Genomic DNA, 15,792 nt, shown 5'->3' with positions numbered 1-15,792 from the left:
AGGTTACTTGTGCGAGAGCCAAAGTCCAAAAAAAAAAACAACTAGGGAATGGCAAATCGATGCACTCGGCACAAAGTTCAAACTGGATTTCTGCCTGGGACCAGAGGTCATAGGTTTCAACTCCCTGGTGCCAAATCCCTGCCAGGGGTGTTCCGACCCCTCCCCAGTCCTTGCCAATGCTAGCCTGGCAGCAGCAGGAAGTGGGAGCCGGGCAGCCCTGGCATTCCCGGCACCCAGCTCTGGCTGGACAGGGCTCCTGGTGACCTCACTTCCTTCACTGCCACTAAACCAGTTGGTTCTCTTGAGCTCCAACTTCTACCTTAAGGTTGAACTAAAAGTGCCCTTTCTCTGTCCAGGGAGGCTCCTGCTGGCACCACTGACACCCCTGTCACATGATGCCACCAGGTGGAGAGCTGGTGCGAGCCAAATGGGCCCTGGGGAGGCCTCCCCCCCTTCACTCTCTGGGAACAGGAGGCTCCTGTTTGGCCACTGCCCCTCCTGCAGCTGATCCAAACTGGGCTAGTTTGGGGAAACATCAAACATAGGCAAAAGGCAACCAGCCTGCTTGCTGTCTGGGAACTAGAGTGAGACAGATGATGCCAGGGCAGGACCACCTGCCCATGGTGAGCCCGGCTGGCCAAGTATCATGGACCACTACCTCCCCTCCCTCTCCCCAGCCATTTCTCCTCCTCCAAGGTCCTCCCTCCCACTGCCAGATACAAGCAAGCGCTTACTCCTCACATTCCTGAGAATCATAAATCCTCCTGGGTGGTAGAGCTGCCACCACCCTGAGGCCTCTGCACCTCTTCCCCGCACCCCACCCCCACACACTGCCCTGAGAAGTAGGGCTTCCTCTCTCTCTCTCTCAGAAGTCACAGGCCGGACTTCAGAAGGATGAAGTCCAGCCGGGCTGAAGTTAATGATACACACACCAGCGGGTTGGAGGGAAGAGGGGATGTGTGGGGAGAACCCGGCCTGCGAACGCTCCCCTCCCAGCGCTGGGGCTCCGCACACAAATGGGGTTGTTATTCCCGTAGCTTTTGGAAGTCGGGGCGCGCTCGCTTCACTCCAGCTTCTGTTACCACCCACAGTGGCCGGGGAGGAAGCTGGCACCTCTGGGGCGGGGAGGGCGACATTGGGGGTCCCGAGGAATGGGAGCACTCACTACCAACAGAACCTAGAAAAACAGGACTGGGCTCCCTTGAGCCGCCCTCCTTCGCCCCACTCCCAAAGGCCAAGGGACAAGAGGTGCACGTGGTAAAGGCGCTCAGGGTCCCAGCCCAGTCTGGGGAAGGGAGTAGGGGTAGCGGGACGCAGCCCCCAAGCCTGCAACTGCCAGTGCGCCCCGTCGGCTGGCGGAAGCAGTCCCTCCCTCGAGGATCGAGTTTCAGAAAGACAAGGCGGGCGCAGGACTGGGAGTCCCGGGCGCCTGGTTTCTCCTCGATCCCCCCTCCCACCCCGTTCCAGCCTCGGCCCTCGGCCTGGGCCCGCACTTACCCGCTCCGGAGGGCTCTTCTCGGCCTCGCGCGGCTCCGGCGCGGCAGCCTGCGGCTCATTGTCGCCGCCAGCCCCCAGCGCCTCGGCGACGGCCGGCGCCTCGGCCTGCCCGGGCTCCTCCCGGGCGCGCAGCAGCTCCTCCCGGATCTGGACGCCCAGCTTCTGCAGCCGCTCGTCCGTCTCAGGGTCGACCACCAGCAGGCGCACGGCGTTGAGCGCGGCGCGAATGCGGCTCACCACCTGCTGGTGGGTCTCCTTCTCCACGTTCTCGCCGTTCACCTCCACCAGCCGGTCTCCGGCCAGGAGCCCCGCCTTCTCGGCTGGCGAGCCGGACTCCACCAGCCGGATGAACTGGCCCATCTTGCCCTTCTCCCCGTGCAGGTGGAAGCCGTAGCCGTTCGGACCCTTCTCCAGGCAGCAGAGCCGGGGCAGGGGCGCCCCGGCCGCCGCGTCCGCGCTCATCTCGCCGTGCGACGGCTCAGCAGCGCGCCGTGGGGTCCAGTCGGGGTCCGGAGACAGGACGGTCCAGCCCTTCTCCTCGCCCTGCGGATCAGGAGGCAGGAGCGAGCGCAGCAGGGAATCGCCGCACCGCGGGACAGGCCGAGCGAGCAGGTGCCCTGGCAGAGGCGGCCACGAACTGCGACGAGCCAAAGCGGGAGCTCGCGGACCAATCCCCGCCCCGCGCGGCGTCTGAGCTTTCCAGAACCCGCCCCGGCCCCTTGCCCCGGGGGCGGGGCCGCGCGGAGGGTGTGGGCCACCACGGGCCAATCAGGGGCCACGGACAGGGGGCGCTCTGGCTGGGTGAAAGACGCCGGCCAATGGGAACGCGCAGGGGCGGGGCCGTGCGCTCCGCGCGGCCACCCGCGGCGGGAGAAGAAAGAGGGCTCAGGAAGTGAAAGTGTTTGTTACCAAGTGGCCGGAGTTGAGGCGGGGGGCGGGGCGAGTTCCCGGTACAGGGCGGAGGGACCCGCAGGCTCTGTTCTGGTTTCCCCCACCTGTGGCTGGGATTAGGGAGAGCCAACCCTTGGGTAAAGGACCCTAACGTTTTAACAGCCTTTAGCGAAAACCTTGTGTGCCACTCCAATCGAAGGGGGAGACTGTTGTCGAAGAAACCGCTCCTGCTCCGGGGCTGCGAGGTCCCAGCGGTCTTACAAATACGACGGAGGTCCACCTCGGACCCAACAGAGTTGTTTGAATAACGGTATTTTCCCATTTGCGGAGTCACGTTGCGCTGTCCCGGAACCTGCTTATAGGGGTGAGGGCTCAACAGAGAGCCCAGGCTTCTCGGGGCTGCCCACTGAAGACAGGCCACCTAGGGCAATGGCTTGGGCACTGGCGTCAGTGTTTGGCAAGGGAGATGGGGTGGAGAGAGGCAGAACAGAGTCAGGTAATCTTGAGTATAGCTACAGGGCAAAGAGACCTGGCTTTTTTCAATAAAGAAAAATGATTAGGACCGAAAGATAAACCTTCTTTCAGGTGCTTCTTGCAGATGAGAGGCTGGTCACGGAGGCTGGGGACAGTCTGTAAAGGGTGAGGTGACCAGTTGGGGACATTGAAGGATAAGGATCAAATGAATCTGGCAGTCAATGACAGTTCTTCCAATACGTAGTAACAATCCTTTCAACATGATCCCTAACCCCCGCACAACTCAGAGAAGCAGTGGACAGTGTGTACTTTCCGAAACACTGCAATTTAATTCCGAAAAACACAAATGCTAGAGGCCCAGAGCAGCCTACGTGATTGGATCGCCTGTGACCTGCCTTGGGCCCCAGAAGAGCCCAGCAAAGTCACGCTCCTCCCTGCTCTGCCTGGGAGAGGCCCCGAAGAGCTTCCTTATCTGGCCCAAGTTGGAGCTGCTGACTCTGCTCAGAGAGCAAGATTTCTGCCTTGGAAGCAAATGCAGTAGCCTTGGAAATATGCACACCTCTTTCTCAACCCTCTCCCCCGCCCCTGGCCTGGAGAGCTGGAACAAAGGTGCCTCTCCCTGGCAGCTGGCCTGGAGAGCAGGAGTAAGGTGCTGTAGGTCGTGACCTTCATGGATCCAGTCCCCTTCTGGTTGCTGGGGTCAGGGCTTTCGGAGAGATATGACCTTCGCTCACAGGAACTCCTTGCTGCCCCTCTCCGCACCCCAGTCTTACCCACATGACCTTGTTTTGCACACATCACGTTGGTTTACCAGAAATGGATGACCTCCCACTCCCTCACCTGGCTCAGTAGAAGGGGAGATAAAGCAGTTTTGGCCCTGGTGTCTGTCTGAGAAGAAACGGGCGTGGGCTTCAGGGAGGAGGCAGTGCTTGGATTTAGGGGGATCCACGTGGGGTGAGGTTTGCTCAATTCTGCCTCCCACCTGTTCCAGGGGTCGGGGTTTCTCTTTGTGTGGCTCTTTATCCAGTAGAAGCACGACAGCTGCTTGAAGAAGTAGCCTGGGGGCTGCATACCTGCCAAAGGGTTGGGACAGAAGACCAATCTTTTCCTAGCTGTGACCTTAGGTGTCGAGGGGCACAAGCAGAAAGGTAGTTAAGACCAGGGATTCAGGGAGGAGGGGCTTCCATGGGATCTGAGATCCAGAGAACAGGAACTAAATGTTTCCAGTTGCTTGTGGGCTGGAGGGAAAGGGTACACCTCCCCAAGGGGGCTGGTAAGGCCAGAGGTAGCCAAGCAGACCTAATCTCTGCTACTCCTCTCTCCCCCTCCCAGGGAGCTGGGTCCCTGCCCAATCTCCACATCTCTTATCTCCCCTGAGGCTTTGGTCTAACTCCAGCACAAGGGCCCTGTCTTCCTGGGGAAGATTGTTCCCTGGCAAGCTGGAGGACATGACGGCTGGGGTCTGCTCAGCTCCTCTCCGGCTGAAGTGAGCGTGGGAATGGAGCCACTGCCTGCCCACACGCCCCAGAAGTGCATCAGGGTCCCCTGGGGCTGAACTGAGCAATACTGCCCTCATGGTGGCTAGGAGGGAGGCCTGGCTCCCTAAGTCCTAGCACTAGACGGCAAAAGGGCCACCAGATCTTTACCTGGGCTTTCTGTTACCCCCCCTTTTTTAAAAAAATTAAATTATGTATCATTAAAATGAAATATAAATATTTTCCCCTCCCTGGGGACGCAGGGAAGCTACAGGAACTAGGTAGGGCAGGAGTACAGCTGTCTCTTGGGAAGGAGGGGCTGTGCACTGAGTCCCCCTGTTCTCTCCCCACTGGCTCAGCTGCTCAGAGTAAACCAGGTCTGGGGGAGAAGGCTGCATCCTCCTGGGCCTCTGGAGCCTCCCCTCAGCCCCTGGGGATTCACAAGAAGGAGCAGCAGCCGGGCCGCTTCTTCTGGGACTCCACGTAGTCTCGGATCTGGAAGCTGGGTTCATTGGCCTGCCGCCCGGCTCTGTATTTCAGCTCCCTTGAAGAGGAAGAGGGAAATGGGCTGGGCGAGGAGTGAAGAGCTGAGCAGCCTCCCCTCTCCAATGGCCCCGGGCAGATGGACCTCGGAATGCAGAATGCAGTTGGGCCCAGGGGCTGGGCCAGAGGCCAGGCCCTACTGGATTCCCAGATGGTGCCACCCTGCCCCACATGGTTCCCTTCCCTGCTCAGCTCTCACTTGGCAATGGCCAGAAAGGCTAACTCCACATTCATGCCTGTCTTGGCGCTGGTCTCCATGAAGGGAACTCCGTACTCCTGCCAGGGAGAGAGTATCCTCAGGGCCAGCCTCTGGCTGCCCCGACCCCTCACCCTGCCCACAGGCAGTCACTTACCCTGGCCAGCATCTCTCCATCCTCCGAACGGATCACTCGTTCACTGCTCACATCCGCCTGTCAAGCCCAGGTGGGTCACTCTGGGGAAGGAAGCCTTGACCCCACATGGCCCCTCTTCTGCCCCTGGCTGGCCCATCTTTTGCCCCATGAGCAGGCGCTGCCCACCCCCTGCTGGTGGCCTGTGGGACTGCAGGTGTTATGATTGGCATGGGGCCAGGGTTTCTGTGCGGTCAGGCTGAGTTACCCAGCTCCTAGCCCTGGGATCTCACTCTTCCTGGGGGAGGTGGGTGACTCTCTTGGCAAGTGTGTGGTGAGCCAGCCTCAGAGGAGTGACAGTAGTTAGGGCTAACCCTTTCCAGTCTTAGCTCCTCATGTGTGACCCTCATGGCTCTCTCAAGTCGGAGCTTGAGCTTTCCTTGCAGGGGATCACTTCCAAAGCTTTAAGAGGGCAGGTGGGATGGGCTGAAGCTGCCAAATAGGTCTGACTCCTGAGCTGGAGACTGAAAGAGTCCTTCCCTGGAAGGATGTCCAGCTAATACTCTTGGGTGGCTATGGGGCTGGGTAGAGCTAACGCTGTTGCAGTGGGAGACGAGGGGAGGGGTCGGCTGTCCCTGCTGGGGAGCCACTCACCTTGTTGCCTAGCAGCATGATCACCACATCCCTCTGGGCATACTCATGGATCTCAGTGAGCCAGGCCTGTGCGAGAGGGTGGGCTGAGCCAGGCCGAGGACGGGCACCAGCCACTCACCCACTCCCTCTCATTCTTCCTTCTTCTGTTTGATTATCCTGGGCTACTCACTGCCCCTCCCAAACACGATGTCCTGTGCATTGTCTCATCTGCATTTTTGTTCTGGTCTCTCTAGTCTTGAGTGTCACCAAACCCCATGGAATGCAACTCCCAGTTCTATGGAAGATAGAGGTGGCAGAGGCTTCATCTCAATCAGTTAGTTGTCACCGCGATTTCCTGGAGTGCCATGTTGGGAATTTTATGGCCATATAAGGGCTCAGTGATGAAAAATACTGATTAATTAGTGATGTCTGCCATGAGCATGGAGTTGGAGGTGGCAGTATGAGTGCCATGGATTTCCATCCAGTTTATAAGCTGTTTTATATCTGCATGTCTTGTTCCCCCAGTTTGTCAACACTTTGAGGTCAGGAAGCATATGGAACCTTTACGCTACTGTGCTCAGAGTCAATGTTTGTATTTGTTCAATTATTACCTCTATTTTCTAATAGTTTGGTTGTGAGAACAGAGCCACTCACTCTGCATTCCTGAGTCACTGTCTTACAACTGGGGCTGGATGTGTGCTTTTTCTGCTTTTCTGCTCGGGCTCTTCGCTTGGTTTCTGAGCGTAATTGTCCAGGATGGAGCTAGGGACTTTCTGAACACTTTCTTGTGAAACACACTCATGAATTACAGTCAGGGCTAAGAAGGTGGCACAGGCACACAACAGCCTGCTTGGCTTCCTTGCCCACATGCCAGTCAAATGCCCGGGAGCAGCTTATTACGTCTGAGTCACAGCTCAGGTGTTTTTGAGAAGATAGTGGCGTTCCATGCTCCACCCTCTTCTCACAAAGCAGGAAGCAGTCCCTGCCTGCACAGACCCTGCCTTGGATGCTTATGGGTGGTGGGTAGGGAGGACCTACCCGGATGTTGTCGAAGGAAGACTTGTTGGTGATGTCGTACAGCAGGAGCAAGGCTGCCAAGGGGAGAGAGAGGTCATACTGGGAACTTGGGGCAGAAGGTGGATGGTCCAAGTGGGTTGGGGAAAGGAGTTGGAGGGCACAAGTGACTTACCCTGGGCGTCTCGGTAATAAGCGTGGGTGACACTGCGGAACCGCTCCTGTCCTGCTGTGTCCCAGATCTAGGAAGGGACAGATAAACGGTCAGAAGGAGGCAGGGGGCAGGGACTGTGCTGGGCAGAGAAAGCCCGTGTCGTGGTACGAGGGAGGTGTGGGAAGGTGGGATCTTTCCTTCTTTAGGTTCTCATGGGCTTCTGAACATCTGATGATGTCCTGGACTGTGGTAGTCACTGAGTTCTCAAGCTCGTTCAGTGCTGTCGCCTCTTCCCCAGCCCAGGGGCTTAGGGTGTCCAACCTCCTAGAGCAGAGGAGGCCCAGGAAACTGGGGAGGAGATAGAGGGAGCCTAAGCTTTCTGAAGGCACTTCGGGCTGCCTCTGATGGAAGAGAGGGCGCCTGGGAACTGCTTTGTCTGCAGACATCAAACAAACAAGAGCTGTTTCCTCTCTGGGCCCCCACAGGAAATTACCCCAGGCTGAGGGCAGGGCTGCAGGCCTCCTGTGGTTCGGGTGAGGAGCAAGGGCAGGCTCTGCCCTCCTCTCCCTCCCCTGCAGCCTCTGGTCTCACCTGTAGCTTCACCCTCACACCATCCACGGTCACCACCTTGTTCTGAAAGAGAAAAAGGCAGAGGGAGAGGTGGGTGCCGCGGACAGGGAAGGCTTGGCTCCCGTGCTCTGCTGACACCCTGCTGAGGAGCAAACATCCTGTCCTGGTCACTCCCCAGGGCTAGAGGGGATGTGGTGAGCCCCAGACATGTCTCCAGCCAGATCACCCCATCAGGGCAGCGGGACCCCGCACCCAGATGCCCTCACTGCGGAGCCCTCTCTTCTTCCCCCCATGCCAGGGCAAGAGAAGGTCTGAGAACCTGCCTGGCTCTGCCAGGGCTCAGCAGGCTCCACAGGGCTGGACACTGGGGGCACTGCCTCTTCCCCACTTCTATCTTCCTCTCCCGGAGCTCAGTCCCATCCTGCAACTGAGCCCTTAGAGATGGGATGCCCACCAGCACCCTGGGGACCTCAGAGGCTGGATCTGTAGGGTCATCTTTCCTCCAGCTGCCTGCTGGTTCTCCTAAGTGAAGCTTCCTTGCTCTCCCACTGGGAGGGAGGCCCCTGGCCTCTGTGTAGCCCCACCTGTCAGGGCTAGACCCTTCCCCTCCTGGAGCCTTTGGGTGTGCAGTGCTTGGAGTGCTCTGCATCCCTGATGCAGATTTATACAGGTGCTGAGAGGGAGGGACCCTGGCAAGCTGCTCTCTCCCCACAGGGCCAGCCCAGCTCTTAAACCTAGCTCAGTGCTGTGCGTCCCAGGAACTCCAGAAAGACTGCTTAACTGTTGAGGTCTTGCCAGAGGGGCCCAGCTCAGGGGGTCATGAGCAAAAGGGCTGAGGGCCAGGAAGCTCAGCTCACATGGTGGGATGTCCTTGCCCCGCTCAAGGGCAGAATTTTAAGACTCAATCTCTCACTTCTTATATCCTGTTGGGGGGCAAGGAGGCCACCAAGCCAAGACTCCTCTAACCGGGCTCTTCTGTGGTCCCTAGGGGAGCCGCCCCTGGTGCCCTCTGAGCAGTGAGCCACAACAGTCCTGAGGAACAAGGTGGGCAAGGAGAGGACAGCACCCCTGGGTCTGAGCTGTAGCCCCCCAGCTGGCTGCTGGGAGGAGGAGCCTGCAGCCACCTCACCCTGAAGTCTATGCCGACGGTGGCTATGAAGGTCCCGGACAGGAAGGCCCCATCTTTGAATTGGATCAGGAAACAGGTTTTGCCGACGCCTGAGTCTCCCAGAAGCATCACCTAGGGGTTGGGGGGCAGAGGCAGTTAATGGGGAGCTGGGGCAAATTTCTGAGTTTCCAGGGAGTGAGGCCCTGGAAAAACCAGGCAGAGGGCCAGGAAGGATGCTGACTGCCCCGAGGGGCACCTGCTTCTGGAAAGCCTGCTGCTGCTTCAGCCTGCCCCTCCTCTCCACACTCCTTGGCTCAGTCTGCCACTCGCGCTCTCCCTCTGACACTCCTGTCCTCACCAAATTTCCTGGAAGCCTGAGTTGAGACCTCAGCACTAAGAGGTCCCCAAATGTGTTCGGTGGCCTGAGAGAACAACCACATTTGTGTGGTCTAGACTCTGGCCACATTTGTCCCCTGCCACACCATGCCAGGATCCCCTCCTTCTCTGTGTGTATTCCACGCATGTGTGCACTCGCGGGCAGGGCTATACCGCCCAGAAGGGGAAGTGTTAATATCTCAGACAGGGATTCCCACCCAAGGGAGTGCATTAGGATCTGATGGAGGTGGGACTCTATTGTTTGCAAAGGCATATTCTAAAATTACAATTTTTTTGGTCACAACATTTATTTGGAAGTTTCTATTGACATTTTGTGTTTATAAAAGGGTTTCATGAATTAGAAAAGGTTGAAATTTATACTGAAGTGGGGAGTCGTTTAGTCTGAATCTCTTACAACAGAAACCTCCCAAGTGGGACAAATGGCTGCCTACTGGCATCCCTGGGTCACTGTAGGGGAGGAAGTGGGTGGGGGTGGGGCGTGTCCCTCCCTTATTGTCTGGCCAGTCTCCTCTCATCTTCTCTGAGGGACATGTGGGGTGGGGGAGGGGAGCCCTCTGTCCAGTCATTCCTCTATCTTGGAGAACAGAGTTCTAGACCAAATAGTGGAATTTTCCCAGCTGGCTGGTTGAGCAGGGACGAGGTTTGAGTTCTTTTTAAGGCACTGACCGTGACAATGGAGCCTAGAGGCTTTCCTGCTGTGGGCATGGAGTATGGTATTAGCTAACTTTGGTGGAAAGGTAGGGGCTGAGCAAAAGGTCCATGAAGGCTGAGGTCCTGGCTTGGAAACGGCCTACTGGGGGACTTGAGGAAGATTCCTTAGCCCTTCTGTGGCATGATTTCCATAGTGGCTGGAAGGGAAGAGAGAATTTCTTTGAGGCCTGTCTAGAGTCTGTTAATGGCTAGGGCCAATAATGTTGGTGTGAAGCACCTAAGACTTGGGGAAGAGTGGTCCAGGGCTGGGTACTGCCTGCCTGTGGCCCCCATCCTCTCTAATCCAGCCCACAGAGCTCTGACCAGGCTTCTTCCAGACTGTCCTGGATTCGGTCCCCCAAGGCAGGCCTAGGGCATGCAGGCTGGTGGAGCCAGGGGCCAGCTCCCTGAAGATGCTGCTTGGCCCAGGGGACAGATGGAGGGCCGGGGCTGGGGAGCCCTTTAGAGCCTGCACTGCTCCCTGGCTCCTGGGTCCCAGCCCCTGAGAGGGAAGGAGGGAGGGAGGGCGAGCGCCTGTGTACATTACAGATCACAGCTGCATTGAGCAAACGACGCCAGCTATCCACCCAGCCAGCGATTCCACCAAACACAAACAGCTGCCCAGCCTTGCCACCCCCTAGGCAAACAGCCCAGCTGGCTTGTCCGGCAAGGAGGTCAGACGGTCCCCAGCAGCCTAGAGACTGGCCCTCAGCAGCTCCCCCTCCCCTGAACGAAAAGGGGCCCGTTTCCTGCCTTGAGCCCACACAGGACGCCTATCTTAACGGCTCTGGGCGGGTGACTCGCAGAGTGGCTTCCCCTGAAATGATGGGGGTGGAGGCCCCAGGCTCCTAACGAGAGTGAGCCCCGATGTTGGGGGAGGAATCAAAGGAACAGAACGAGGCAGGTCGCCTTCAAGGCCACGCAGCATGAGACAGTATCCCCAACCCTACAGATGAAGAACGGAAGTTCCAGGCGCTCTCAGCACCTCTTTCAGAGTCCCTGGTACCTCCCTGCTCCAGGGGCACGGAGGGAGAGCAGACAGACCAGAGTCCATTGCCACTCCCACCTGCTTCTGTTCAGGACCACCCTGCAGAGGGAAGGAGCCCCAGAGAGCTGACTTAGCTCTCCCAGGTGGGGGACTTGTGACTACTGCTGAGATCTTTCTCAGGTTCTAAAAATTCCTAGGGGCCTGCATTCTGGCTAGTAACATCCTCCTGGAAGGTGCTAGGCAGTGACTGCAGGAATGGAAAGGGGTAGGACTTGGGGGCAGCTGGGAACCTGAAGAATTTCCAGCCTAAGGCCTTGAAATTGATGCTAAGGCTCAGCTGAGCTTAGCTGGGAAAAGGGCATTAACTGCAAGATCCCCCGACGCCAGGGGGCGTCTTCTGCGAGCCTCCAGGGAGCCCCATTTCCTAGCGCTTCGGGTGCGTATGCCCAGGAAGGTTGTGCGCTTAACCCTACCGAGAAGCATGGGGTTCCTGGGTGCTCATATTGGCCGGAGTGCGGCAGAAGAAAATTGGGTTGGGGTCCACAGGGTGGGGAGTCACTCAGTCCTTCCGACCTTTCTCCGACCCAGCCGAGTCAGCCCAGATCCCTAGAGGCTGGGCTGGGCCCAGGGGCTATGTTTCAACCCTCCCTCCCTGCTCTGGGAGACCCAGCTGCCTAGAGGAAGAGTTGAGTCCAACGTAGACGCAGCGGGGAGGGCCGGGGTCTCAGGGCAAAGGGCGCGGGGACGGGTGGCCCTCGGAGCTGGCACGGGGGTCCCCAGCGCAGGGCGCAGTGCCCACCCACCTTGCCCGTGAGATCGTAGCTCGGACTGCAGGGCGGGGAGTGCTCGGGAGCCTCGCCATCCCTGGTGGCAGCGGCGCCAGGCGTGCCTGTCATGTCCCCGGACGAGAGGTGAGCTGGGGCAGGCGGCGGGCGAGGGACAGCGAAGGAATGGCCCCGCCTTAGGCTCCACCCACTCCTTCCCCTCTCCACCACCCGGGCCCGGACCCCGACAGGCTCCTCCTTCCGTCCCGCTACCCCAGTGACACTGGCCCAGAGCGGGCTGTCCCGCGAGGGCGCGAGGACCTCAAGGTCAGCCGCCGAGTGGCAGGCAGGGCTCCTGAGCAACACTGGCCCGGCTTCGTGCTCTGAGGGCATGGACCAAATCCAGCCCCAAGACCGGTCCCCCAAGGTTGCCAGCCTCCGGGGTTAGATTCCCACAGGGAGCGGTCCCTGGAGACCCTGCCTGCTACGGAAGGTGTGGCATTTCTGGCATCCGCGCGCGGGCGCCCGGGTTCTCGCTGCCGCTGCGCGGCGCGGCCAGCAGGCGACGCCCGAGCCCCAGCCAGCGGACGGTCATAGGCACCCCGGGGTCGGGGTGGCTGGGGACGCCCCTGGGCAGCCGGCGGCGCTGCGTTTGAGAGGAGGCGTGCGTTCTGAGGACAGCGCCCAGGCTGTGTCGCTTTTGCTAATACACCCCAGCCCGAGCTCATCTGAATATAGTTTTGTTTACCGACCCGTATTTGCCTGGCAGCACGTGTACACTGGGGTTTTCCCTGGCCCCTGGTGGGTGCTCAGACTTTGACCCTTTAGTGCCATCACCTCTCATGTCTCCCTGACCTGTTGGGCTGCCCCTTCCCCGCACACCTCCCAATCTAGGCGCTCCTGAAGGCAGGGCTGGCCTTATTCAGTGCGGCTCTCTGCCCCTGGCACCAAGTAGGCCTTAGACGTTTGGTATCAAGTGAATTCATAAAGTCGTGGATCATTTTGAGCAGTCTCCAGGACATCCAGGGAACCCTGCAACTCCTGGTGACAGGGTCGGAATGTGTCCTGGGTTGCCCATAGCAGAGTTCTGGGGCCCTGTGGCCTCGGCCAACCCTTCAATAACCCCGTCCCAACAGAATAAGGCAGGTGCATGACAAAGGGACTGTTTGAGGGGCGTGTAGGGGGGTGGGGCACCTGCATCTCTTAGCTTAGGTTTTTCGGATGAGGAGCAAGGGGCAGGCGTGGCTTATAGGCAACTGTAGGCCTGGTGGGAACTGTGTGAGCACCAGCCTCCAGCCCTGTGATTTCTGGCATCAGCTGGAGCTATTTTCTGGAGGTGAGTGTGCCGTAATCTCATCTGTACATAGGGTGGGACTCAAACAGAGAGCACTGTGTGGGAGAGGAGAAGCTGCACAGCACTCTGCAGATGCTGTGGTTGCCTGCTGCTGGGTGCCAGAGGCTCTTGTTACAAATAACACTGCAGTCCACTCGGTGCCCTGGGCTCTGGCTCTGTTGGGCTCACCAGGAAGTCTGCAGGGGCGAGGGTGTTCAGTGCAAGAGGGTAATGGCCCAGGAGGAAGGAAAGAGGGCAGGTGGCATGGCGCTCGCTTACCTTCTACTTCAAACATGCCCCGATAGGCCGTGTCCCTCAAAAGAACTGTTGCAGTCCTGGCCCCCAGTACCTCAGAACGTGACCTTATTTAGAAATAGGGTCATTGCGGATGTAATTAGTTAAGCTGAGGTCATAGGAGTAGGGTGGGTCCTTAATCCAATATGTCTGGTGTCCTTATAAGAAGAGAAGATGCACAGGGACAAGACGGCCGCATGAGAACACAGGCAGAGACTGGAGAGATGCATCTACGAGCCAAGGGATGCCAAGCATTGCCAGGAGCCAGCAGAAGCTGGAAGAGGCAAGGAAGGATCCTCCCCTTGTTAGAGGGAGTGTGGCCCTGCTGACACCTTCATTTTGGGTTTCTAACCTCCAGTCGAGGTTTGTGTTGTGGGCTTGACCGAGATGCTCTTTGTCCTGTGGTAGGTTTGGAATGGAGCAGATGGCACATCAGTGTGAATGCTCCAGAAGTAGCAGAGAAATAAAAGCGCTATCTTGCTACGTGGGCTGCGCTGATGGGACTGAGGGAAGAGGTCCACGAACATGGCGGAGAGGTGCAGTGGGCTCTCCCCTGGGCCATACCTGTCTGGCTCGCTGGGTCTGGGGCATGTGGGCAGTCTCATATGCACAGTATGCCACACACTGTCTGCCAGGACATGGCAACATCAGGTGGTGTGTTCAAGGGCAGTCTTGAGTGAGTCAGAAGTGGGTCGGGGTGAGAGATGTTCCGAGCGGGTGCGGGGGAACTGGGTTTCACCCCAGAGAGAGGAAGTACAACTCACTAAGGCACAGGGCTCTTGAGATGTGGTGGCCAGGAGGGGGCCCATCGAGAACACAGCCTCCGGGAAGTCCAGGCCTCCTGACTTCCTTTCCAGTGCTGTGTACCACCGTGGGAGTCTGCATCTCTTCCCAAACACACACGCACACGCACACACACAACTCACGCCATGCACACACCTCATACCACACCACAGACATACACACAACCTCTTATTCCACATACATGCCCTACACCATGCACACCTCAAATCACACCACAGACACACACAAATACCTCAAATTATACCACCGGTATGGGGTTCCCTTGGGTTTGTGTCCCAGCTGAGGAGGAGGGTATGTGCCCATCTGTATGCCCATCAGACCCGTGTGTCCCCAGGCTCAGGCCTGGGTCAGGACTTCAGGCCCTCACTCAGAGTAAGCTGCCCACGGGTTCGTCCAGAGGTGAATCGATTTGTCCCAGTGCTGACTGGTGCCAAGCAAACTGCCGCGGCTCTAAAAGGCCCAGCCCGAGGAGACAGGGAGGGCCCGGCCTGTCCTGTCTCTGGCTCCTTCGGGTTCTCAGTTTGACCACACACTCTCTTCCTTCTCACAGGCGAGTTGCCTCACTTTTCTTACCAGGATAGTGACAAAATTTGGAGGTCCCACACCTGTGCATCTGTGGAATGTGAGTCAGAATTTGCACCCCCACGCCCATAGCCATCCCACTGTCCGCCCTCCATGTCTGAGGGGGGAAGGGCAGGCGTGGAGTGGGTGAGGAGACGTGCATGTGGTTGCGGGGGCACCGTGTGTCCTGTGTGTTGAGGGGCAGACCTGGCATGGGCCCGCGGCGAGGGACGCCTGGCACCAGACATCCTGGTTCGCTTCATGGCAGCCTGGTCCAAGGCCTCAGGGATTTCCAGGCCCGTCTTGCCTCCTGCGACTCAGCATGCCCTTCCCAGCCCTTTGGAGCCAGCGGCTCCCTGTCCCGAGAGAGCCCAGGCGCTGGTGTTTCAGGCTGGATTCCAGCCCTGGCACACACCCTGGCCAGGCTCTCGTTCCTGCTTTACTCAGAAGCCCTGCCCAACCCTTCCTCACTGTTTGCAGAACTTAGGCAAGCCCAATTTCTGGGGTTCCGTCTCTCTCTTCCCACCAGTGTGGTGCTGCTGTATCCCAACCCGAGTGTGGCCTCGCAGGCCCTGTGCTCTGCTTGGTCCCAGAGGCTGGCCTCTCAAACACCCGTGCTGCCCAAGAAATGACATTTGCCCTTTCCTAACACTGGACACTGGGATTCTGGAGACTCCAACGGAGGGCCCTCTCCTCTTGATACCGTCCAAGAGAGGAGCGAAACCCTCTGCAAAGGCCTTCCCAGGACTCCAGGGTCACTGAGAGCAGCTGGCAGTGTGACAATGGAGAGAAACAAGGATGTGTGGTAGAAGGGTACTTCCTGGCTGTGGATAGAGACAGCTTGAGAATACTTCCTTAATCTGAGCCGCCCCTCTGTGCTGTGTTCAGGGAGAGACAGTGCTAAGAACTGAACTTTAACCCTTGACCTGTCAGCGCCCTAAGACCCCACAACAATGCTAAGTTTGGACTGTGCTTAAAATTTTAAGCCATCCTTTGCTTCTCCAGATTCATCTTGCCCCGGAAGGTGGACCTGAGTAACCTGTATCAAGATACTCCCTTGCTTTCTGGCTTTTAGTTTTGTTCAGCCAGTGGGGAGCCCCAGAAGGAGGGGGAGGAGCAGGAGGAGAGCAGAGTGGGAGGGGGCCAATTTATTGCCCAGGATGATTACTGTGGGCAGCTGTGTCCCTCCCCTGAGAGTCACAGCTCCTGCCAGCTGGCCCTCTCCACACAGCCCTCTGCCCCTCATTCTGGTGGCGGTTCCCTCCTCTCACCTT

The 15,792-nt window shown here is 58.3% G+C and overlaps 2 protein-coding genes across 3 annotated transcripts in view; both read right to left on the bottom strand.

The window, feature by feature from the left end:
• The window catches only part of NHERF1 (NHERF family PDZ scaffold protein 1), a 17,292-nt gene extending 15,100 nt beyond the window's left edge, over nt 1–2,192 (bottom strand). Inside the window, exon 1 of the mRNA XM_046675882.1 lies at nt 1,498–2,192. Coding sequence (XP_046531838.1) covers nt 1,498–1,959 — 462 coding nt within the window. The 5' untranslated portion in view covers nt 1,960–2,192. The remainder of the gene's footprint in view (nt 1–1,497) is intronic.
• A 976-nt stretch (nt 2,193–3,168) lies between these two features.
• RAB37 (RAB37, member RAS oncogene family) lies at nt 3,169–11,726 on the bottom strand. Of its 2 annotated transcripts, XM_046677741.1 has the most exons (9): nt 11,566–11,726; nt 8,710–8,820; nt 7,602–7,643; nt 7,032–7,098; nt 6,881–6,933; nt 5,864–5,929; nt 5,234–5,290; nt 5,080–5,156; nt 3,169–4,881 (listed from the first exon to the last, which is right to left on the bottom strand). In XM_046677741.1, the coding sequence occupies exons 1-9, from the start codon at nt 11,656–11,658 to the stop codon at nt 4,776–4,778; spliced, it is 672 nt and encodes a 223-aa protein (XP_046533697.1). In that variant the 5' UTR covers nt 11,659–11,726; the 3' UTR covers nt 3,169–4,775. The 2 variants fall into 2 exon arrangements, with proteins under 2 accessions (XP_046533697.1, XP_046533699.1); XM_046677743.1 differs by lacking the exon at nt 8,710–8,820.
• Nucleotides 11,727–15,792: the final 4,066 nt, after the last annotated feature.

This window comes from Equus quagga, chromosome 11 (genome assembly GCF_021613505.1).
Source record: "Equus quagga isolate Etosha38 chromosome 11, UCLA_HA_Equagga_1.0, whole genome shotgun sequence".
NCBI lineage: Eukaryota > Metazoa > Chordata > Mammalia > Perissodactyla > Equidae > Equus > Equus quagga.
Note: the sequence above shows the minus strand (reverse complement) of the source record. Positions and strands in the feature narration are given on the sequence as shown.

Bases quoted from the DNA above. Each gene is read 5' to 3' on its own strand.
- RAB37 (XM_046677741.1), bottom strand. From the start codon at position 11,658: ATGACAGGCACGCCTGGCGCCGCTGCCACCAGGGATGGCGAGGCTCCC. The intron at 7,644-8,709 runs GTGAGGTGGCTG...TTTCTCTTTCAG, and splicing joins CCGTCGGCATAGACTTCAGG to AACAAGGTGGTGACCGTGGA. The intron at 6,934-7,031 runs GTAAGTCACTTG...TCCCCTTGGCAG, and splicing joins TTATTACCGAGACGCCCAGG to CCTTGCTCCTGCTGTACGAC.